Source organism: Callospermophilus lateralis, chromosome 7 (assembly GCF_048772815.1).
Source record: "Callospermophilus lateralis isolate mCalLat2 chromosome 7, mCalLat2.hap1, whole genome shotgun sequence".
In the NCBI taxonomy this organism is placed as follows: domain Eukaryota; kingdom Metazoa; phylum Chordata; class Mammalia; order Rodentia; family Sciuridae; genus Callospermophilus; species Callospermophilus lateralis.
Genome location: NC_135311.1, coordinates 73,588,018 through 73,612,249, shown reverse-complemented (window position 1 = coordinate 73,612,249; position 24,232 = coordinate 73,588,018). Strand labels below are relative to the sequence as shown.

The 24,232-nt window shown below is 33.9% G+C and overlaps 1 protein-coding gene across 1 annotated transcript in view; it reads right to left on the bottom strand.

Moving 5' to 3' along the window:
- Col24a1 (collagen type XXIV alpha 1 chain) overlaps window positions 1-24,232 on the bottom strand; it is a 367,698-nt gene that overhangs the window by 285,449 nt on the left and 58,017 nt on the right. The window contains exons 8-10 of the mRNA XM_076862570.1: window positions 13,135-13,179; window positions 5,743-5,796; window positions 4,545-4,589 (exon numbers count right to left, since the gene is read on the bottom strand). Of these exons, the coding sequence (XP_076718685.1) occupies window positions 4,545-4,589; window positions 5,743-5,796; window positions 13,135-13,179 (144 nt within the window). The remainder of the gene's footprint in view (window positions 1-4,544; window positions 4,590-5,742; window positions 5,797-13,134; window positions 13,180-24,232) is intronic.

Below are 24,232 nucleotides of genomic sequence, written 5' to 3'. Positions count from 1 at the left end.
GAGAAAAGTAAGATTGTTTTATTGAGGAGGCAACATTTGAGCTGAGTCTTGAAGAAATGGAAAGGTATGGCTAATATAATATGCTATCAGTCAATATACTGGAATGAAATGACACAGCATGTATAATGACCTGCAACTAGTTAGTTCTATGTGGTTAGTGGACAAGAGGTTAGATTGGAAAAGGTAACAATGGTCCATCAGGAAAGATCTTTTATACATGACAGAGAATTTGGAATTTATACTGTGAGTAATTAAAAAATAGATATGGTTTTTGTCTAAACAAAATGCAGTTTTTAAAAGTCACTTGGATTTCAGTGGTCAACAGATCTTAATTCTTTTTAAGGATCAAGGCAAAGATGACTTTAAGGTTTATGGCTGGATTAACCCCCAAATGGTAAGCACTGAAGAAACACAAAAAGCAAACAAGGAAGGTGGTTTTGTAGAAAATATGAGTTTTGTTGGTCACTTTGAGTTTGTGGTCATGCTGGAACATAAGTGTAATTATCTTAACAGAAAATTAGAGACATGGAACTCATAAAAAGAGTCCATAGAGATATAAAAGATTTGAAGGACAAATATGTCTGAAGCTTAGAAGGTAGATTAGAGCTCCGAGGAGAAAACAAAGAGAATAATCATTACTGACTTGAGAGAGGATGAAATGTAGATAGATAGGAGAAGAATAGTTTTAGGATACAGAGGAAAGACAAGGTACAAAAGAACTTGAAGCAGAAACACAGGAGACCATTTTTGCTAGGTTATACATAAAGCCTACTTATTCAGAACTAGAGAATGGATGACTTTTCAGAGTAAATGTTCTGCAATGCTAAACACTGAAGAATTTGAGGATTAAATAAGTAAATGTCATTTGTACACTCATACATTATTCACAGCATTATTCACACAGTTAGCATTATTCACAATAGTCAAAAGGTAAAAGCTGCCCAAATGTTCATCAACAGATGAATAGATAAACAAAATGTGATATACACATACAATGGAATAAATACTGTGTGTAAGCCTTAAAAAGGAAGCAATTCTGAGACATGCCATAACACAGATGAACCTTGATGACCATTATGCTAAGTGAAACAAGACAGTCAAAAGGACAGATATTATTTAGGCACCTGTTTCCATTAGGTACATAAAGTAATAAAATTTTTAGAGAGAACAAGTAGAAGACCAGGGTTGGGGCTGAGGTGGGAGTAGTTATTAATGGGTTCAGAATTTCAATTTGGGAAGTATAACAGTTCTGAGATGGATAGTGGTGGTGGTTGCACAACAACGTGAATGAATTTTATGCCATTGACTGTTCACTTAAAAATGGTTAAAATGGCAAATTTTATGCTGTGTTACTTTACCATAATTTTAAAAATTAAAAATAGAAAATGTTTTAGGAATCATTTCTAAGTAGCTTGGAATAAAAATTTTACCACGGATTTAGTTCCTGAGGAACAGAACTAGCTGAGTGTTGTCAAAGCAGGAGGAGTATTTTAAAAAAATAAGGCAAAAACACACATAAAATTATCTTATGTACTACAGATTGTATGAAGAAGCAAAAAATAAAAAAATTAGTTCCTTTCTATTTAACTTTAATAAAATAAAACATCTATAATTTGCTTACTTGATAGCCAAGCAGCTGGAGAATGGGAATGTTTCTTTTAAAATAAGAACAAAAAAGCACTTGGTATTATCATGACAAAATCTGTAAGCTTTAATTATCAGTTACAGTTGACTGACTGTAAACAGATAAATTTTATTTTAATGTACTTTTGTTTTGGTTATAAATAAAATAAATACACATCCTAATGGATGCATCTATCATAAACTTTTAAATAACTAACTGAGAACATAGAGTTGAAAAGTCAGACTTCAGTTCAACATAGCCTATGCCGGGCATAAATATAAAACTGATAATTAAATATTTTAAAGGGAACAATGCTATGAGTACCCACCAAAGAAATCACACAAAGTTGTGGTCATTCTCAAAATACCACCACTAAACTAGAGGTGTGTAATGCACCAAATAATATCTATTTTTTAAAAACCTGGTATAGTTTTGATCTTAAATGTCCCTGAAAGTCCATGTGTTAAGGCTTAGTCCCTAGGGTGATATTATTAGGAGGTAGTGGAACTTTTCAGAGGTAGAGCCTAGTGAGAGGACCCCAAGTCACTGAGGGCATGAGGATTGTTGGACCCTGGTCCCTTTCTCTCTTTTTTGCTTCTTGGCTCATGATTTAGTTTTATTCCATTATATATTGCCATGATATATAGACTCACCATAGGCCCAAAGTGATGAGGCCAACTGATCATGAACTAAAATATCCACAAAATAAACTGTTTTCCTCTTCATATGTTGCTTATCTCAGGTATTTTATTATAATAACAGAAAGTTGACTAAAACAATAATAATATGCATTTTTTGCTTTTAAAGGCAAAGTAGACTCAGAGAGTGAGAATTTTGTGTCACCAGCAGGACCAATAAGAGGGAGGGTTGAAGTCATACGTACTTTTACTATTTGAGGCACTTTGCATATTATAACCCCAAAAAATGTCAAAGGAGGGTTTAAAATTTTATGGTCTGTTTTAAATGTTTACATTTAATATAGTAATTCTCTTAAAAACAAAAATACAGTTAAACAACTACCAGTAAAAAGATAGTATATTATGTGACTCACAAAAATGTTCATTCACAATGAATAACATGTAGTATTATTGTCCAGCAACAGGAAACAAATTAGAAGAAAAAAATATTATAATCCTATAAGTACATTACTGTGATTTTTGTCTTTTTAACCAGATTTGAAGTTTGTGTCAAAAGTCTACATTTGAGACCTTTTGTAAATAAATGTGAAATGCCCTCCAGATTTCATCAGCATTCTCAAAGAGCAAATTTTAAAGATAAAATAAAATATAAATTGTGGAAATGTCTTCATAATGTGTAAATTTCTATATAAATGATACTTAGTCATTATTTTATTACAACTTCCTAAAATGACTAATTACATACTTAAATCAATAATAAAAAAGAGTAAATATGATTTGAAAAATATTTCTATGAAGCTGATTGTCAAAACCTGAAAGTGCAATTTAAAGTATTACAGCTTACACATGAATTTTCAATACAAATGGGAAAAAATCAATAAGAAAAAATGTATTATGCAATATAAAAATGGTATAAAAAGAACTTATAAAGTTATATGAATCACTGAAGCAAGATGAGAAAATGCAGTAACAATAAGCAGTACAGTATATACTCCAAATGTGTACAAGACACACATTAGCTCATGCACAAAAGAAACTCTCAAATTTAAATAATCAATATAGAATCTACAAAGGAAGTGCATGCCCTGTGCTAGGCACTGGGCTTTATTAAAGAATGCTAATCTTATTTAATTCTTACAACTAAGTTTCATTATCACAAATTCCTAAGAAAAATGAAGCACTGAAGGCTGAATGACATCTGAAAACACAAAGCTAATGGAAAAAGGATTATCAAAAAAACACATGGCCTAACTGCACAGCCCATGTTCTTAATCAAAAATCCCTTCTTGCTTCCCAAATCCAACTAGCCATGAGATTTCAGCACAATTTTTACTAAAAAATACATAAATTTCCCCATTATATTTTTATATATTGCAAGAATAAAGAAAATGGTATAGTGGAAACAGCAGAGATAAAGGTAGTTTGGCTCCAGGTCTAGTAAGCAATAACTGCCAAAGTTAAGCTCCTTAGCATGCTATTTTTCTCTTTGTAAAACAGAGATGGTAGTTCTGTTCTCCTACTTTGCAGGGCTGATGGAAAAATAAAGAAGAAAACACATATAAAAGTATTTGAAAAAGTTTAATATTTTTAAAGATGTAAAACATCATTGTTTAAATGCTTTTGCTTATTTCTAAAATGCAGTATTGATAATAAGAGAAACATAAGCAGGCTTAGGAAAATACCTGGCTATTTAAAATAAAGAATTTTTAAAAACAAAAATTTAATTTATTTTTTAATTATCATAGAACCATCTTTGATAATAAGTTGTAGCACACAACATAACAACATAACATCATAACAACATTTTTTGTACTCTCTTAATGATTAAAAGTGGCTAACATTTCATTTAATGGTTTGGAAGTAGATGGGATGTTCAAAATATAATAAGCTTATTTCCTTCTTTATAGATGTTTCCTTACCCCTTACAATTTTTGCAAGGGAAACTTACTTTCACCTTGAACTACTAAGATTCTCTCCAACTTTTCAATTTTTTTCATGATGACTTTTTAGTTTTGTGTATGTTCATATATAAACAATAGTACAAATGTTTATAAAGCACATTCTAACATGTCAGACATTAGGATAAGAACTGGAAATTAATAGAAAATAACAATGCAAAACCTAGACTCTTTTCTGTGGCATAAAAGCGAAACAGTAAGCATATTCTTTTCAGACTAAGCTTGCATTAAATTCAAACCTCCTAAAATAAGGCATAAAAATGGTGTATTTCATTCTACTTTTAGTCAAACACACTTAACAAAATGATGAAAATGCTTACTTACTCGTATACCTTTAGGACCTGGATTACCTTCTGGTCCAGCTAAACCCTAGTGTGAACAAAAGACATTGTCATCATACTATAAAACTTTTAAAAATTTATTAACAAAAAGATTAATAAAATATAAACAGCTATCATTTAAATATTATAAAATTCAGACTTTCTATTTAGAAAACTCTAATGAAAATTACAAATGTGCAAGGAATGTCAGTACCAAAAGAGTCTTTGAATATAATGTATACACAAATATATCTTAGTTATCTAAATATAATACATTAATATATATTATCAGATAAAAATTTTTTCACTGAAGTATTTCTCATTTCTATATTGTTTTAAAACACTTCAAGTTAACTTACTCTAAAAGATATCCCCATACATTTTAAAAGATAACTACATTTTAAATTTTAAATCAATGTCCATATGCTGAAGTATTCATATTTTATATTTCTCAGACAACATATATCATCTCTTAATCATAACAGTATAATGTATAATACCTCTAGTTATTTCTGAAGGCATAACAATGGACTTTGTTAAAATAGATTGTTTTTTAGATTTTTTTATTCCCTTCATTCCTAAGAATACAAAAAAGATAACAAACGTAGACTTCTACATTTAATTAATTAATTTTAGAAATAATCAGTTCTTGAAAGCCTAGGAAGGAAAATTTGCTCTATTATTAGTCACATTAAGAAGTTAGGGAAAGTTATGAAATTAGAGGGAAATACATATGAAATGATTAAATAAATTTTCAAAGCAGTATAACAAAAGAATTGAATTCAATTTAGATAAAAGTATTTGATAGTGGCAACTATTTCTCAGGTTTTTGTAACTGCGTTATTAAAAAATAATGCTTATAATGGACAGTCTTAAAACTAAAAACTCTTTCTTTTACTTCATTTTGGCCAATGGCATGGAGCTGTTTTAAGAACTTATTAGACTCTTGGGCATTTTAATTTTGAAGGTTCCACTGTACAATCACATTAAACATGATTAAAAGCCCCACTCCCATTTCAAACAAAACTTTCAATGTAAAATTTTTGAAAAAAATTTACAACTTTGATTTTTAAATTATTTCTCTTTCATGATTTAATAAAAGTAAACCTACTGTCGTTTGAACATTAACTCTCAAAATCAGAACATACAATATATTCACCAAGAGAAATATAAAAGGAGAAATGTAAATACAGTTACTGCACCTGCCTGCCAGGGTAACCAGGTGAACCAATATTACCAGTCCCTCCTGGAATTCCCTGAAATGAGAAATGAAATAAATAAAACAATATAACCAAGCCAATGGAGTCTGACTGAAATCAACTGTTTGAAAAAAAATGAACCAAAATTGCTAAATAAAAATAGGAGACAGTTTAGTTTAGGGTCCTGAATGAGATGCTGATAATTAATAATTATAAATCTAGAATGGAAAAATCTAGTGCTACATTTATTTGAGATAAGGAGCTGGTGTATTTTTAATAATCAGTATCTTTTTGGATTAAATTCCTTCAGGTTTCCATCACACTGCAAGACTCCTTAACAGTCTGAACATGAGTCCCAGAAGACTAAGAGAGGCAGTGAACCCCTAAAACCAATCTCTTCTTTCCTAAGATAAAAATAATCTTACAGCATGTCTAAGTAAATAGGTGTTAAATAATAAACACCTTTATTGTGATATAGGTCTACCTGAAATTCACAGAATGAACTTGAATGGTGCTATGGACTGAATGTTTGTGTGCCTCCAAATTCACATGTGAAAATCCTAATCCTAATGAACATGACTAATACATGTATACTAAGGATACACAGCATATTCAGAGGTGGGTCTTTGGGGTGGTAAGTAGGTCATGTGGGTAAAGCCTTCATTAAAAGGATTAATGCCCTTATAAAACACCAAACAGTTATCCTTTCTACCTTGTAAGGATACAGAAAGTTAGCAGTCTGTAACCTAGAAGAAGCCCTCTCCTAAATCCGACCATGAAAGCATGCTGATCTCAGACATTCAGCCTCCAGAACTATATGGCATTCTATTTTAGCAGCCCAAACTTATTTAGATACAAAGAAAATTAGTTTGGAATGTACAACATTGTATTCTTAATTTAAAACAAGATTTGCTCAAGGAAAGCTGATAGAGACTTCAAGGGATAAAAAAGGAAACCCGGTGTAGAACTGGGTAGAAAAGTGAGACAAAGTTCCTCTTTTTTTCTTTGCATTTTCTTTTATTGATAGATCATTCATTCATTCATCAGCCTATTGAGAATTTAAGTTTATCAAATAATTCTTGAACTGAGGAAATTCTAGGAGAATGTATGTTGAGTTGCCTTTATGCTGAGTTGATGACAACAATGGTAAGTTTTCTAGATTCCTTATTTATGATGCAAAATTCATTGTTTATGAAAGAAGTGTTTTTCATACCAGCACTTTTACTAGTACTTTGTCCCCCTGTTTTAGGTAGACAGAAGGGAGACCTTCAGTTTAAATACTGACACATTAAAACTTCTAAAAACTTAGAAAATCTAAAGAAAGAACAAACTAAGGAAAAGGCAATGAGAAATCATAATTTCAAGTATTATTTTTCTCAGAATACTTCTTTCAAATTTTTTTTCTCATTTTCTTCTTCATGTCCTCTTCCCTTCCCTTAACCAAACAATTACAATTTACTAAGTCCTTTTTATTTGCCAAGCAACTTACACCTGCTTTACATCAATGAGATAAGATACTATTTTTCCCATTCCACATCTAATGAAACTGAGCACTTATGACAATGGCCAATTTCCTGGCCTATGAATAAACACTTTCTGGGGATTACAGAATAAAGTAATTTTTATTTTATAATGTTCAAAACTCTTTAGGGTTGAAATTATAATCCCTACAATAAAGATGAGAAAAAGTGAGACATAAAGTGTTAAAGTCACTAGTGGAAGGACACACAGCTAGTTAGTGGGAAATGAGAATCTAAATCAACAATTCTGATTCCAGAGACCACCATACAAGGCTGCCTCCCTAGTTTCAGTGTGAAATGCAAATAATTTCTAATACTAGTCTAAGGAAAATCTTCTAATTATGAGAGATTTGTTCCACCATATTTATAACTGGCTTCCTTTATGCTCTATACAATTAGGAAATATACAGGCCTATATCTAGACATTCACAAAACCTTATATTTGGGTATGCCAATAGAAAAGAGTCAAACAAATTTAAAAGACTGCTTTTATTTTGTAGATCACTATTGATCCAGCTAAGGCCAATCATCAGCCCCCTTTCCCATTCCTTTCCTAGCCAAATTAGGTCAATTGACATTGATAAAAGGCTAATTGGTAATGGGACATAAATGAAATCTGATTTTGAATGAATTTTCACATGTAAGCTCTAATACATTCCAGTCACATGGAGAAAAAATACAAAAGAATTCTACATCATGTTTATGTTCTGCTATGCTATAATAGCATTAAACAGAAAACAAGGAAATTTTCAGCAGTCTTTATAAGGTATAAACATATTCCAAGCTAATTACACCCTAAAATCACTGCAAGAACATAGAAACTCAAAAGATTATCATGACTCAGTTTACTCTGCACTCAAAAAGAGATTTTTTTTTAAAGTTGCCTTACTCATATCTGTAGATTGGATAGAAGAACAGAAATACAGTAGTATTACTAGTCCCTTGAGAAATTAGGATTAGGAAATTAGGAAACCCAGCCATTAACACTTCTCACTCTAAGCATTAAAATACCTGTGTTGAGTTGATCAGATTTCATTCAAAATTTCAGCACTGCTATGTCTATATCTCAATTTCATCATTAATAAAATAGAATAACCAGAGAATACCATGGGAGCTCAGGCCTGGCCCAGATCTGCCCACACCGACCTGTGAGGGACCCAGGCTCACAGTAGTCACTGGTCCATCCTGCCACCAGAGATACCTGCCTGAGCTCCTCCCACACAGTACTACCTCTTCAGACCAGCAGACCACCGCAGGAGCTCAAGCCCAGACTAGATCCACCCACACCAATATATGTGGGATCCAGGCCCAGGGTAAGTCAGAGTTCACCACCGCCTCCCTCACACACCTGGCAGCCCAAGCCTAACCCACTTCCATCTTGGGACACTGCAGGCATCACCATAGCTTTCCCCATGCAGTAGCCCCTACCTTTTTAACAACAGACAGGGGCTATAGAAGCAGCTACATTTCAGAGCAGGCATGCCAAAGACAGTGTAAAGCCCACCCTTTCAGCCCCATCTCTGTAAGACACTGCATCCTCCTTGGGGCACCTTCACTATTATATCAAGTTATTTCAGCTATTGCCACCACCACCTTTAGTTGCAGTAGCATATATTGAGGGGCACCAGCAGGATCTGGAAGCTCAACATCATGGTAAGGTACAGATAATCTGCAGGGTAACTACAAGAATGGAGGGTAGAAACTATAATATATCAGATCCACACTGCAAGAAAGGAAGACACAGAGACAACATAAAAAACAAGGGAGAAAAGTACCCCAAACAAACCAGGACACCACAATAACAGAACCCATGGATAGCAAAGTTGATGAAATATCAGACAAGGACTTCAGAAGGTTCATAATTAAAATGATCTGTGAATTAAAGAATGACCTAAATGAGCAAATACAGGCAAAAATTGATCACTCCAACAAAGAGATAAGAGAGCAAACATAGGTAGCAAAAGATTACTTCAAGAAAGAGACAGAGACTCTGAAAAAAAAAAAAACAGTCAGAAATCCTTGAAATTAAGAAAACAATAAACCAAATAAAAAAAGTCAAGAGAAAGCATAACCAACAGACTAGATCATTGGAAGAAAAAATGTCAGATAATGAAGACAAAGTATACAGTCTGGAAAATAAAGTTGACCACACAGTGAAGATAGTAAGAAAGCATGAACAGAACATCCAAGAATTATGGGATAGCATCAAAAGACCAAATATAAGAGTTATTGGGATAGAGGAAGGCACAGTGTTTCAAGCCTAAGGAATGCATAATCTCTTCAATGAGATAATAAGTTCCCAAGAATGAAGCATGAATTGGAAAACCGAAAACAAGAGGCTTACAGGACACCAAATGTACAAAATTACAACAGATCTACATCAAGGCACATTATAATGAAAATGCCTAGCATACAGAATAAAGAAAGAATCTTAAAAGGTGCAAGAGAGAGGAATCACATATAGGGGGAGATCAATTTTTTCAACCCAGACAGGAGAACATGGAACAACATATACCAAGCTCTGAAAGAAAATGGATGCCAACTAAGAATCTTATATCCAGCAAAATTAAGCTTTAGATTTGATGATGAAATAAAAACCTTCCATGATAAACAAAAGTTAAAAGAATGTATAACTGGAAAGCCTGCACTACAGAACATCTTTGGTAAAATATTCCATGAAGAGGAAATGAAAAACAATGATGAAAATCAGCAGAGGGAGGTATTACACTAAAGGAAAAATTAATCAGAGGAGACACCAAGTCAAGTTAAATACCAAAAATAAACAAAAATGACTGGGAATACAAATCATGTCTCAATAATAACCCTGAATGTTAGTGACCTAAACTCAGCAATCAAAAGACATACACTAGCATATTGGATCAAAAAAAAAAAAAAAAAGACACAACAGTATGCTGCCTCCAAGAGACTCATCTCATAGGAAAAGACAACTACTGACTGAAGATGAAATGTTGGGTAAAATCATACAACTCACATGAACTGTGGAAGCAAGCAGGGGTTTCCATCCTCATATCAAATAAAATAGACTTCAACCTAAAGTTAATCAAAAGGGTTAAAGGAGGACACTACATACTACTCAAAAAAACCATATGCCAACAGACATAACAATTATAAATACATATGCCCCCAAACTATGGAGCATCTACGTTCATTAAACAAACTCTCCTCAAGTTCAAGAGTCAAATAGACCACAACAAATAATTAATTTTGGGTGACTTTAACTAACCTCTTTCACCACTTGATAGATCTTCCAAACAAAAACTGAACAAAGAAAGAATATAACTCAATAATACAATAAATATCTTAAGACTTAACTGACACATATAGAATATTTCATTCCTTGACAAGCAAATACACTTTCTTCTCAGCAGGACATGGATCTTTCTCTAATATAGACCATATATTATGTCACAAAGCAGCTCGTAGCAAATATAAAAAAGTAGAGATACTACCATGTATTCTATCAGATCATAATGGAATGAAATGAGAAATCTATGATAAAATAAGAAATAAAAGCTACTCCAACACCTGGAGACTAAATAATATGCTACTGAATGAACTACAGGTTGCAGACGACATCAAGTAGGAGATTAAAAAAATTTTAGAGGTGAATGAGAATACAGATAGAACATAACAAAAATCTCTGGGACACTATGAAGGCAGTTCTAAGAGGAAAGTTCCTTGCATGGAGTTCATTCCTTAAAAGATGAAAAAGTCAACAAATAAATGACTTAACATTATATCTAAAAGCCCTAGAAAAAAAAGAACAAATCAACACCAAAAGCAGTAGAAGATAGGAAATAATTAAAACTAGAGCTGAAATCAATGAAATTGAAACAAAAGAAATAATTGAAAAATTGACAAAACAAAAAGTTGGTTCTTTGAAAAAAGAAAAAAATGACTGATCCTTAGCCATGCTAATGAAGAGAAAAAGAGAGAAAACTCGAATTACTAACATACATATTAAAAAAGGAAATATCACAATAGACACTATAGAAATACAGGAGATAATTAGAAATTATTCTGAATACATGTACTCCAATAAAATAGATATAAAAAATTGTGCTCTATATGCATAATATGAATTGCAATGCATCCTATTGTCATATGTAACAAATCAAAATTAAAAAAAATGAAAAAATAGAATAACAACTAAGTCATGAAATTATTATATAGAAAAAATCGTATAGAAATATCTTTAAAAGTGTAAGTAACTGCAATAACAAGTGTTGTTGAGTATTAAATTAATTAATGTATGTAAAATATTTTTTGGTAGTACTGGGGATGTAAAATATTGAATAAATAATTATACTACTATAAGTTGTCATTGGTGGAAGTACCACCTGGCAAATAATAGGGGCTTAAAGAGCTCTTATTACTACAACTCACACAGATGAAATAATTGCTTTACCAAATGTTTGCTGACCAATTTATTTACAAATTTTTCAGAAATGAATGTCTTCTAGCAAATCAGTTATGCTTCTCCTATAGTCAATGATATGTTCACAGTTAAAATGCAAAGTCATTTCAGTTGTTCCTCAAAGTTAACTCAAATTTTGGCTCTTCTCTTAAGAAACAAACAGAAAAAAAAACTGATTCCAAAATATATTTTACAACATTTAAAACTAATTTCAGACTCTTCTAGAAAACATCTACCATAAGAGTAATAATATGTACGTGATAAGAACTAGGTATTAGAGCAATTGTGAGAGAACAGGTCGATACTGACACATGGCCAATTTTTCATTGACTTGTGAAGTATCAGGTTTCCTTCATTGAAATCCATACTTTTCTGCCAAAACAGTATTCTAAGGATTTTCTTTTTTTCCCTAGGGACTAATTCCTACCAGTTCTCATATTTTTTTCCACATTAATGTTCAAATGCTTTTTGGCACTTGTTTAATCTTCAAGAAACTGAGATTTCACCTTTTACAGATACATATATTGGTTTGTTGCCAAGTCTAGTAATTGCCATGTCTAGTAATCTTGTAAAATTGTGTTTCAAGAACTGGACCGTGTACTGTCCCACTTAAATGAGTGAATGAAAAACTTGGCTTTGTTTTTTCATTTGGATCTTTTCCTCAGGGACCAATCATCACTTTTCTTCCTGGACTTCCCTTTAGGGCTTCCTGAAGCTCTTTGTTGAATCTTGATAATTCTATCCATCATTTTAATTAGCTTATAAATTCTATTTTTGTCCCTTTTTTATTCATATGGCTTAGTATATTCTATGTTGAAAATCAGAGATAGGACTCTGTTTTATTCTATGACATGATGGTATATTATTTTCCTGTGAGAGTGAGAAGCAAAAACATGATCAAAAACTAAACAGTTCCAAAATTATTTTGGCTTTTAAATAGGGTACACGTATATTATGGACAATAATATAGGTACCATTCTAAACTGAATAATTATTAAAATTTACTTGATTTTCTTATGCAAGTGTCAGGGAATTAACAGTCATTAATTAGGTTTAGTGAACAGAAAAGCCCCTGAAATTGCATTAAAAAATCAGGGATATGTGTATTTCCTGGAAAGGGTTTACAGCATTTATAAGGTTCTCAAAGGGGCCTGTGAATGACATAAGTTTAAGAACTAGTGTTCTGAAAAACTCACACACACACACACACACACACACACACACACACAGTAAAATTGAATAATAGTAAAATATTATGTTTTAAATGTTTTTGGAAAAAATCTACAACTAATCAATTAAAAGGATGTCTTGTATTAAATAGAGCCCAAATCACTGAGAATAAAAATGAAAAGGTAGAGAGAAATTATCTCTCAACAAAGTACATTAAAATGTAACTTATACTGGAGAAGATATAAGTCTTATAAAGAAAATACTTACTTGTTCACCACAGTGCCCTGGGAGCCCTGGATATCCTTTAAGACCCTATAAGAAAAAAGATAAAAATATACTTTGAAAAGTAAACTTATATAAGTCAAATGACTAAACATAAGTTCTATGTTTCTCTTTACTGTAACTTTTCAATTCTCTCATCAATACAAATTTAATTCTTACTAATTTATTTCTTATTAAATTTAACTTTTTATTTAATAATAACTTATATTATTAAATAGTAAATTAATTCTTATTACAATTGTTGATTCATTTTGAGTGTTGTTTAAATGATTTTTTAATCAACTAAAATTGTAGCTTAATATTTAATAGAAAATAAAACACAGTATCTTTTAGAAAAGATTTATACCTAGCAATGAAATTGTTAAGTTTTCTGAGGTTTTTTGTTCAATAATGCTGAAACAAAATGCCCTAAGACATAATTTCTTATTATTGAAAAACTGGATCATATCCAGGCAGTTTCTCTAATCCATTAAATCAGTGTCATAACACTTCATCAATGAGCTAACTCAAATGAAAAAAGGCTGCTCACAGGTTTATCAAAAACCTATAAAGCCATCTAAAAAATTAGAAACAAAAAAGCAAAGTCAAATGAATAATATCTTTCTTCCTCCAGAAAAGAAAGAAAAATGTAAAAGATAGGAAGAAGGAAATAAAAGATAACTTTAGAGCTTATTTATATAGTTTTAATCAATCATCAGAGAATTTCCCTACTGTCTCCCAGATTTTGGCTCACATAAAAGAGAAAAAAAATCTTTTCTTTTTTTTAAATTTTTTTTAGTTGTATATGAACACAATACTTTAATTAATTAATTAATTTATTTATTTTTGTGGTGCAAAGGCTTGAATCCAGTCCCTCACACATGCTGGACAAGCACTCTACCACCAAGCCACAACCCCAGGCCCAAGAAGTTCCTTTTCTTAAGCACCTCATAGATGCACTGATGAAAAAAAAATTTTTAAATACCATAGAATATTTAAAAGATGTAACTCAAAAGCCTTAAATAAATCATGGTTTACAAATGTTAAAAGTGTTCCATTAGCATGCATCAGACAAGTTTTTAGAGTCACAGAATATATGGTTAAATGGAGTGAAAGAATTATTCAGGATTAATCAATGATAATTTTATTTATTTATTTATTTTAGTTGTAGATGTACACAATACCTTTATTTTATTTTATTTTATTTTATTTTAGTGGTACTGAGGATCGAACCCAGTGCCTTCTACATGTGAGGCAAGCTACAACCCCAGCCCTAATCAAGATATTTTGTTAGAAAATATGAGCTTGAATTAATGGGTTAGAGAAGGAAAAGATGCTTTGATTAGACCATGGGTAAATGAGTAAATGAACTTATCTGAAAATTAAGGGAATGATTTCAGAAGATTTGAGATGTTAAACTTCATACTACAGTAAAATATTTAAGTAGAGAAGTCTCTTGGGAACTGTTATGGTTTCAGTGTGGTTTGTCCCTGTCAAAACTCATGCTGAAAATTGATTCCCACTGTAACAGTGCTTAGAGGTGATGGGGCCTTTAAGACATGATTAGATTCTTGAGAAGGATTAATGCCTTTCTCCCAGGAGTGATTTCTCCCCCTCAAGGGACTGCAAAAACATATTCTTTTCTAACAGTATGCTTTGCCTCTTTCACTTGCCTTTTTGCATCTCTACTTTCTACCATGAGTTGAATCAGCATGTGGCAAGCAGACACTAACATCATGTTCTTGAACTTTCCAGCCTCCAGAATCATGAGCCAAAATAAACCTCTTTTCCTTATAAATTACTCAGTCTCAGGCATTGTTATAGCAACAAAGTGGACTAAGAAAGAAACCCGAGAAAAGTAAAAAAGAGTTTGAAGGGAAAAAAGCTTATTATCTATATAGTATGAAAGTAAAAAAGAAGTAAAAGAAGGAAAAACTAGAGGGAATAGGAAAAAGTATGTTCTTTGGTAGTCAGTTTCTTTGTGATTAGGCTATTAGAAAGAGATCAACAAAGTAGTAGTCATGAGAAAGAACATAAAAAAGGAAAGGAGCTAATGAATGAACTTCACTGAGCTACTACTATGTGCCAGGCATTGTGTCATTTCCAAACATCTCAGTTCATCATTACAACAATACTATAAAATGAGTATTGTTCCCATTTTTACAGACAAGGAAACTGAGCTTGAAGAAATTAAATGAACTGAACAAACTCTGATAGAATAATAACATTTTTATATATTTATCAAGAATCAAGTAACCTACTTTTCTAGTTAGTTGCTTTATATGCTTCTAACAGTCTCATAATCAGATGGAACCTGTTCTTATTCTCATCAACAAGTTCAACCTCATCCACAAAAAGAAGTATACCCCATGAAATTGAAAGGAAAGGAACATTCCATAAAGCCAGTATAACCCTGATGCCAAGACCAGACAAAGACCCATCTAGGAAAGAAAACTATAGATGAATATCACTGATGAACACAGATGCAAAAATTTCTAATAGAATATTAGCAAACCACATTCAAAAACATATTAAGAATATAATACACTATATTACACTATATTAAGAAAAAACACAAATGGCCAACAAATATATGAAAAAAAATGTTCAGGATCTCTAGCAATTAGGGAAATGGAAATGAAAGCTACACTAATTTTAAGTCACTCTAGTTACAATGGCACTTATTAGAAACACAAGTAATAATAAGTGCTGGTGAAGATATGGGGGAAAAGATATTCTCCTATATTGTTGGTGGGAGTACAAATTAGTATAATAACTCTGAAAAGCAGTGTGGAGATTCCTCAAAAAACTAGGAATGCAACTACCATATGACCCATTTATTCTACTCCTTGGTATTAATTAAAAATATCTAAAATCAGCATATTATAGCAATACAGCCACCTCAATGTTCATAGCAGCACAATTCATAATTTATGAATTATGGAATCAAAACAGATGCTTGTCAATAGATGAATGAATGAAGAAAAAAGGTATATAAACAAAATGAAGTTTTACTTGGCCATAAATAAGAATGAAAAAAATGGCATTTGCCAGTAAATGTATGAAAATGGAGAAAATAATGCTAAGTGAAATAAGCTGAGAAGCCGAGACGCGGATCCACCATCCACAGTCCGCGCACCGTGGGCTCAGCTGCAGATCCGTCCACCCGCCCGCAGCCAAAGTGACTGGGTCCTGCTAGACTCCGAGACGCAGCTTGGCAGGAAGAAGTCTTTAGCCAAGCCTCCAGGAGCCAGGAGCGGAGGCCAACGGGGCCAGACCAGTCCCACCCCTCCCTTAGGACACTCCGTCAAGGAGCCTGGGGCCCGCCAGAGCAGAGAGGTGACGTCATCGGAGTTCGGCCGGCGGAATTCCTTCCCAGCAGAATCCACTTTAGCAGCACCTTCATTCCCCTACCCCCCAACTTTCATCCCAAGCATTACATCTTCCATTTCGTGTAACTGTCTAAATGCAAATAGGTGAATGTCTCGAGGCTGTCTATAAGACTCCTAAATACCTAGCTACTACCAACACCCTGATCCAATTGCCTGGTAGTATCCACCTTCAGTGGAGCAATCTTCTAAAGTAGCCAAGACATACTAACCATCCTACCACCAGAGCAGCTAACCTAAACATATAGTCCTAGGAACAAACAGCAAATCATTATATGCATACAGATCCTAGAAGCCTTATATGAATTGAATGAATCAGCTTTAAAGTACAACAAAGCCCAACATTTCTAGGCATAATCTCCCACCACAAAAGAGAGACAACAGAGATATACAAAGCCAAAATAAATGTATAGGAGAAAGCAGTTACAAAGCAGTCAAACAGATCTGGAAAGCAACGTTAACAATATGAAAAAACAAGGGAAAAAAGGGTTACAAACAATGCAGGACAACCTAAATATACAGGAGGACCTAGAAGAATGGGAAACATGGACAGAGAAAAAAATCAAGGCATACCTAACTCAGATGGAATGGAATATTAGAGAAGACATGAGACAGCAAATCCAAGCATTGAAAGTATATTTTGAAAAGGAATTAACCACACAAATTCAATCCGCAAAGAATGAGCTTTACCAGGAGATAGAGGTGTTAAAAAAAAAATCAAGCTGTAATCATAGAAATGCAAGAAACCATAAATCAGATTAAAAGCGCTAATGAGAATATTACAAACAGACTAGATCAAGTAGAAGTCAGAACATCAGATAATGAAGACAAAGTTTATCAACTTGAAAAGAATATAGTCAACACAGAAAAGATGCTTAAATCTCACGAGCAATCTATCCAAGAGATATGGGATCTCATCAAAAGACCAAATTTGAGAGTCATTGGGATAGAAGAAGGCACAGAGGTTCAGTCCAAAAGAATGGATAGCTTATTAAATGAGATAATACTAGAAAACTTCCCAGAGATGAAAGATGGAATGGATTGCCAAATCCTGGGAGCTTACAGGACCCCAAACATCCAAAACCATAATAGACCAACTCCAAGGCACATAATTATGAAGATAGCTAACATACAGGACAAGGAGAGAATACTAAAAGCTACGAGAGAAAGGAGGCAGAGTACATTTAGGGGTAAACCAATTAGGTTAACGACTGATTTTTCATCACAGACTTTGAAAGCGAGAAGATCCTGGAACAACGTATTTTCAAACACTGAAAAATAATGGATTCCAACCAAGATTACTGTATCCAGCAAAACTAAGCTTCAGATTTGACAATGAAATTAAAATATTTCACGATAAACAAAAGCTAAAAGAATTCGCAGCCAGAAAACCAGCACTGCAAAGCATTTTGAGCAAAATATTACAAGAAGAGAAATTGAAAAATAGCGCCCAAAACTAACAGTGGGAGGTATCTCAGTAAAGGGGGAGAAAAATAACCAAAGAGGGAAAACTAGCCAATCTAAAATAAATAAATAAATAAACATACTGGAAGTACAAACCATATTTCAATTGTAACCTTAAATGTTAATGGCTTAAATTCACCAATCAAGAGACATAGGCTAGTAACCTGGATTAAAAAAACAAATCCAACAATATGCTGCCTTCAGGAGACTCATATGATAGGAAAAGACATACACAGACTGAAGGTGAAAGGTTGGGAAAAATCATACCACTCACATGGCCCTCGGAAGCAAGCAGGAGTGGCCATACTCATATCGAATAAAGTCAACTTCAAACCTAAGGTAATCAAAAGGGATAAAGAAGGACACTATATACTGTTAAAAGGAACCATCCACCATCAAGACAAAACAATTATCAATTTGAATGCACCAAACAATGGTGCTGCAACGTTCATAAAACAAACTCTCCTCAAGTTCAAGAGACCACAACACAATAATTATGGGGGACTTCAACACACCACTCTCGCCATTGGACAGATCCTCTAGACAAAAGCTGAACAAAGAAACTATAAAACTCAATAACGCAATCAATAACCTAGACTTAACCGACATATATAGAATATATCAACCATCATCAAGTGGATACACATTCTTCTCAGCAGCACATGGATCCTACTCAAAGATAGACCATATATTATGCCATAGGGCAACTCTCAGTAAATATAAAGGTGTGGAGATAATACCATGCACCATATCTGACCATAATGGAATGAAACTGGAAATCAATGATAAAAGAAGGAAGAAAAAATCCTGCATCACCTGGAAAATGAACAATATGTTACTGAATGATCAATGGGTTACAGAAGATATAAAGGAGGAAATCAAAAAATTCCTAGAGATAAACGACAATACAGACACAACATACCGGAATCTATGGGACACAATGAAAGCAGTTTTAAGAGGGAAATTCATTTCCTGGAGTTCATTCCTCAAAAAAAGAAAAAACCAACAAATAAATGAACTCACACTACATCTTAAAACCTTAGAAAAGGAAGAGCAAAACAACAGCAAATGTAGCAGAAGACAAGAAATAATTAAAATCAGAGCGGAAATCAACGAAATTGAAACAAAAAAAAACATTGAAAAAATTGATAAAACTAAAAGTTGGTTCTTTGAAAAAATAAATAAGATCGACAGACCCTTAGCCATGCTAACGAAGAGAAGAAGAGAGAGAACGCAAATTACTAACATACAGGACGAAAAAGGCAATATCACAACAGACACTACAGAAATACAGAAGATAATTAAAAAGTATTTTGAAACCCTATATTCCAATAAAATAGAAGATAGTGAAGATATCGATAAATTTCTCAAGTCATATGATCTGCCCAGATTGAGTCAGGAAGACACAATTTAAACAGACCAATAACAAAAGAAGAAATTGAAGAGGCCATCAAAAGACTAGCAACTAAGAAAAACCCTGGACTGGATGGGTATACAGCAGAGTTTTACAAAACCTTCAAAGAAGAATTAATACCAATAATTTTCAAGCTATTTCAAGAAATAGAAAAAGGAGCTCTTCCAAATTCATTCTATGAGGCCAACATAACCCTGATCCCAAAACCAGACAAAGACACTTCAAAGAAAGAAAACTATAGACCAATATCTCTAATGAACTTAGATGCAAAAATTCTCAATAAAATCCTGGCGAATCAAATGCAAAAGCATATCAAAAAAATTGTGCACCATGATCAAGTAGGATTCATCCCTGGGATGCAAGGCTGGTTCAACATACGGAAATCAATAAATGTTATTCACCACATCAATAGACTTAAAGATAAGAATCATATGATCATCTCGATAGATGCAGAAAAAGCATTTGACAAAGCACAGCATCCCTTTATGTTCAAAACACTAGAAAAACTAGGGATAACAGGAACTTACCTCAACATTGTAAAAGGTATATATGCTAAGCCTCAGGCTAGCATCATTCTAAACGAAGAAAAACTGAAGGCATTCCCTCTAAAATCTGGAACTAGACAGGGATGCCCTCTCTCACCACTTCTATTCAATTTAGTTCTTGAAATACTAGCCAGAGCAATTAGACAGACAAAAGAAATTAAGGGCATAAAAATAGGAAAAGAAGAACTTAAATTATCGCTATTTGCGGATGACATGATAATATACTTAACAGACCCAAAAGGGTCTTCAAAGAAACTGCTAGAGTTAATAAATGAATTCAGCAAAGTGGCAGGATATAAAATCAACACGCATAAATCAAAGGCATTCCTGTATAGCAGCAACAAAACTTCTGAAATGGAAATGAGGAAAACCACTCCATTCACAATATCCTCAAAAAAAATAAAATACTTGGGAATCAACCTAACAAAAGAGGTGAAAGATTTATACAATGAAAACTACAGAACCCTAAAGAGAGAGATAGAAGAAGATCTTAGAAGATGGAAAAATGTACCCTGTTCATGGATAGGCAGAACTAACATCATCAAAATGGCGATATTACCCAAACTTCTCTACAGGTTTAATGCGATGCAAATCAAAATCCCAACGGCATTTCTTGTAGAAATAGAGAAAGCAATCATGAAATTCATATGGAATAACAAAAGACCCAGAATAGCAAAAGCAATTCTAAGCAGGAAGTGTGAATCTGGAGGTATAGCGATACCAGAGTTCAAACTGTACTACAAAGCAATAGTAACAAAAACAGCGTGGTACTGGTACCAAAACAGGCAGGTGGATCAATGGTACAGAATAGAGGACACAGAAACCAATCCACAAAATTACAACTTTCTTATATTTGATAAAGGGGCTAAAAACATGCAATGGAGGAAGGATAGCATCTTCAACAAATGGTGCTGGGAAAATTGGAAATCCATATGCAACAAAATGAAACTGAATCCCTTTCTCTCGCCATGCACAAAAGTTAACTCAAAATGGATCAAGGAGCTTGATATCAAATCAGAGACCCTGCACCTGATAGAAGAAAAAGTTGGCTCCGATCTACATATTATGGGGTCAGGCTCCAAATTCCTTAATAGGACGCCCATAGCCCAAGAGTTAATAACAAGAATAAACAAATGGGACTTACTTAAACTAAAAAGTTTTTTCTCAGCAAGAGAAACAATAAGAGAAGTAAATAGGGAGCCTACATCCTGGGAACAAATCTTTACTCCTCACACTTCAGATAGAGCCCTAATTTCCAGAATATACAAAGAACTCAAAAAATTAAACAATAAGATAACAAATAACCCAATCAACAAATGGGCCAAGGACCTGAACAGACACTTCTCAGAAGAGGACATACAATCAATCAATAAGTACATGAAAAAATGCTCACCATCTCTAGCAGTCAGAGAAATGCAAATCAAAACCACCCTAAGATATCATCTCACTCCAGTAAGATTGGCAGCCATTATGAAGTCAAACAACAACAAGTGTTGGCGAGGATGTGGGGAAAAGGGTACACTTGTACATTGCTGGTGGGACTGCAAATTGGTGTGGCCAATATGGAAAACAGTATGGAGATTCCTGGGAAAGCTGGGAATGGAACCACCATTTGACCCAGCTATCGCCCTCCTCGGACTATTCCCTGAGGACCTTAAAAGAGCATACTATAGGGATACTGCCACATCAATGATCATAGCAGCACAATTCACAATAGCTAGACTGTGGAACCAACCTAGATGCCCTTCAATAGATGAATGGATAAAAAAATGTGGCATCTATACACAATGGAGTATTATGCAGCACTAAAAAATGACAAAATCATGGAATTTGCAGGGAAATGGATGGCATTAGAGCAGATTATGCTAATGAAGCTAGCCAATCCTTAAAAAACAAATGCCAAATGTCTTCTTTGATTTAAGGAGAGCAACTAAGAACTGAACAGGGGGAAAGAGCATGAGGAAAAGATCAACATTAAACTGAGATGAGTGATGGGAGGGAAAGGGAGAGAGAAGGGAAATTGCATGGAAACGGAAGGAAATCCTCATCGTTATACGAAATCACATATATGAGGTTGTGAGGGGAAAGCGGGGGGAAGGGAGAGAACTGAACAACAACAGATGAGGTAGAGAGGGAAGATGGGAGGGGAGGGGAGGGGGGATAGTAGGGGATAGGAAAGGCAGCAGAGTACAAGAGTCACTAATATGGCATTATGTAAACATTGTGAATGTGTAACTGATGTGATTCTGCAATTTGTATTTGGGGTAAAAATCGAAGTGCATAACTCACTTGAATAAAATGTATGAAAGATGAAAAAAAAAAATAATAAATAAATAAATAAATAAATGAGTGGAAGGAATATCCATAAAGGAAGGAGAATAGGGGGAAGGAAGAGAGAAGGAAAAGGGGACACTGGAGACTGAAATGGAGTACATTATATTCCACACATGTATGATTATGTCAAAACAATTTGAGTGACTATAATGTACTAATAAAATTTTACAAAGCAATGCTCTTCAAATCCCAAGAGAATTAAATTTAAAATAATTTCATATAAAAAAAAGAAATAAGCCAAATTTAGAAATTCAAGGATCAATGTTTTCTCTCCTATGTGGAAGCGAGAACAGAACAAAGGATAGTAGGCAGTTGGTATGGGAATCCGCTAACATAAAGAGACAGGAAAGATTAATGGAGTAGAAGGAGAATGAGACTGGTGAAGGAAGGGAAAGGGGAAGATAAATGGATTGAATTTAATAAAATACTGTTACTTTTATATACAGAGGTACCAAAGGGAATTTCACCTTCATATGTATGTAGGAGAAAGGAAGAACAGTAGAGTAGAGGAGGAAGAATGGGGATGGAGAAGGGGAAGAAAAGTGGAAGAAGTGGGGATTAAAATCAAATTACTTGCATGTATGATTTTGTCTTAACAAACCTAATTACTATGTACAATTATGATATATTAATAAAAATAGAAAGAATGAAGGGAAGATGGCAGAATAGAGGAGGTTGCTTTCTAAGCTGCTCTAAGGCAAGAGACCAAGAAAGCAGATAAATAGTTTCTCAGTTAAATGGATAAAAGAGGGATTTTACTGGTTTTTAATACTGTAGTCTTAGAATGGCTTGGGAACTGAGAAGGTTGGATACAATAAAATAAAAAAGAAAGCCTAACACCAGTGTCGGCAGCTGCTGGAGCTGATCCACCATGGGCAAAGTGGGGAGAGGGACTAGGAAAGCTGCATTTTTTGGTGGCACCATGGCAATGTCTTGGTATGGAGATATCAGAAATAAAGGACATTGAAGGACTCATCCAAACAGTGTGCTACATTATATCTTCATGCAGTAAAATTTTCATGGAGAGCCCAGGCAGGAATGATCTTGCTGTCTGGGAACAGTGGCTGACAGCTGTGGGAGCATGTCTAGGAACCTACACATAGAAATCCAAGCTAGGTCCAAAAAATAGACATGGCAGATGCCTGCCACATGACCCAGAGTGTGCTTAGGAAACCAGAAGAAAATCATGCTGACAGTGTGTTACCTAAGGGACTATGGGTCATAGAGACCCAAGAGATCATGGTTCTCTCCTCCACTTTGACTTTGGCAACTCATAGGATCACCTGGGGCAAGACAGAAATTTGATTGAGCTGGCAGGTGTGACTTTGTACTTGGGGACTGAGCCCAGGAAGACAGGAAGGGCAAGTTCTGTGGATGGGCTGGGGCAAAGGATTGGCTCCTCTACTGCATGATTCACTGAGGGAAGAATCCTGGGGTGCAGTTTCCCAGTGTGGATCAGCAGCTGCCAAGCCCTGGAGGTGCAGTGATTGAATCACCATTCAATGAAGCACCTGGGGCCTACCTAAACCTAAACCCCACCTTCAGGAATTCCATCCGCCTCACAAAACTCTACAGCAACCCCACTTTCAGTGGAAAAGATAACACTCTTCAATTCACTCTACCTCATACTGCCAAGAAAGGAAGTCAAAAATTTTTTAACACCAACAGGTAACTTGACACAAAAATTAGAAGGATTTGATAGCCTGATGTTACCACTCTTGGTTGCAGTACATACAAGAAGAAACACAAAGAAAGACAATTGAGAACAAACAACAAACATATATTCTCATCGGCAATTTTTCAGCACAGCAATGGAAACATATCCTAAATTTTTATCAAAAAAATTTTTTTCTTTACTTTTTCTTTATCTTTTGTTGTTTGCTTGTGTGCTGAATGGTTCACACACAAGTATACATATACATATTTGTCTGTCTTTCTTATTTCTATCATTTTTTGAA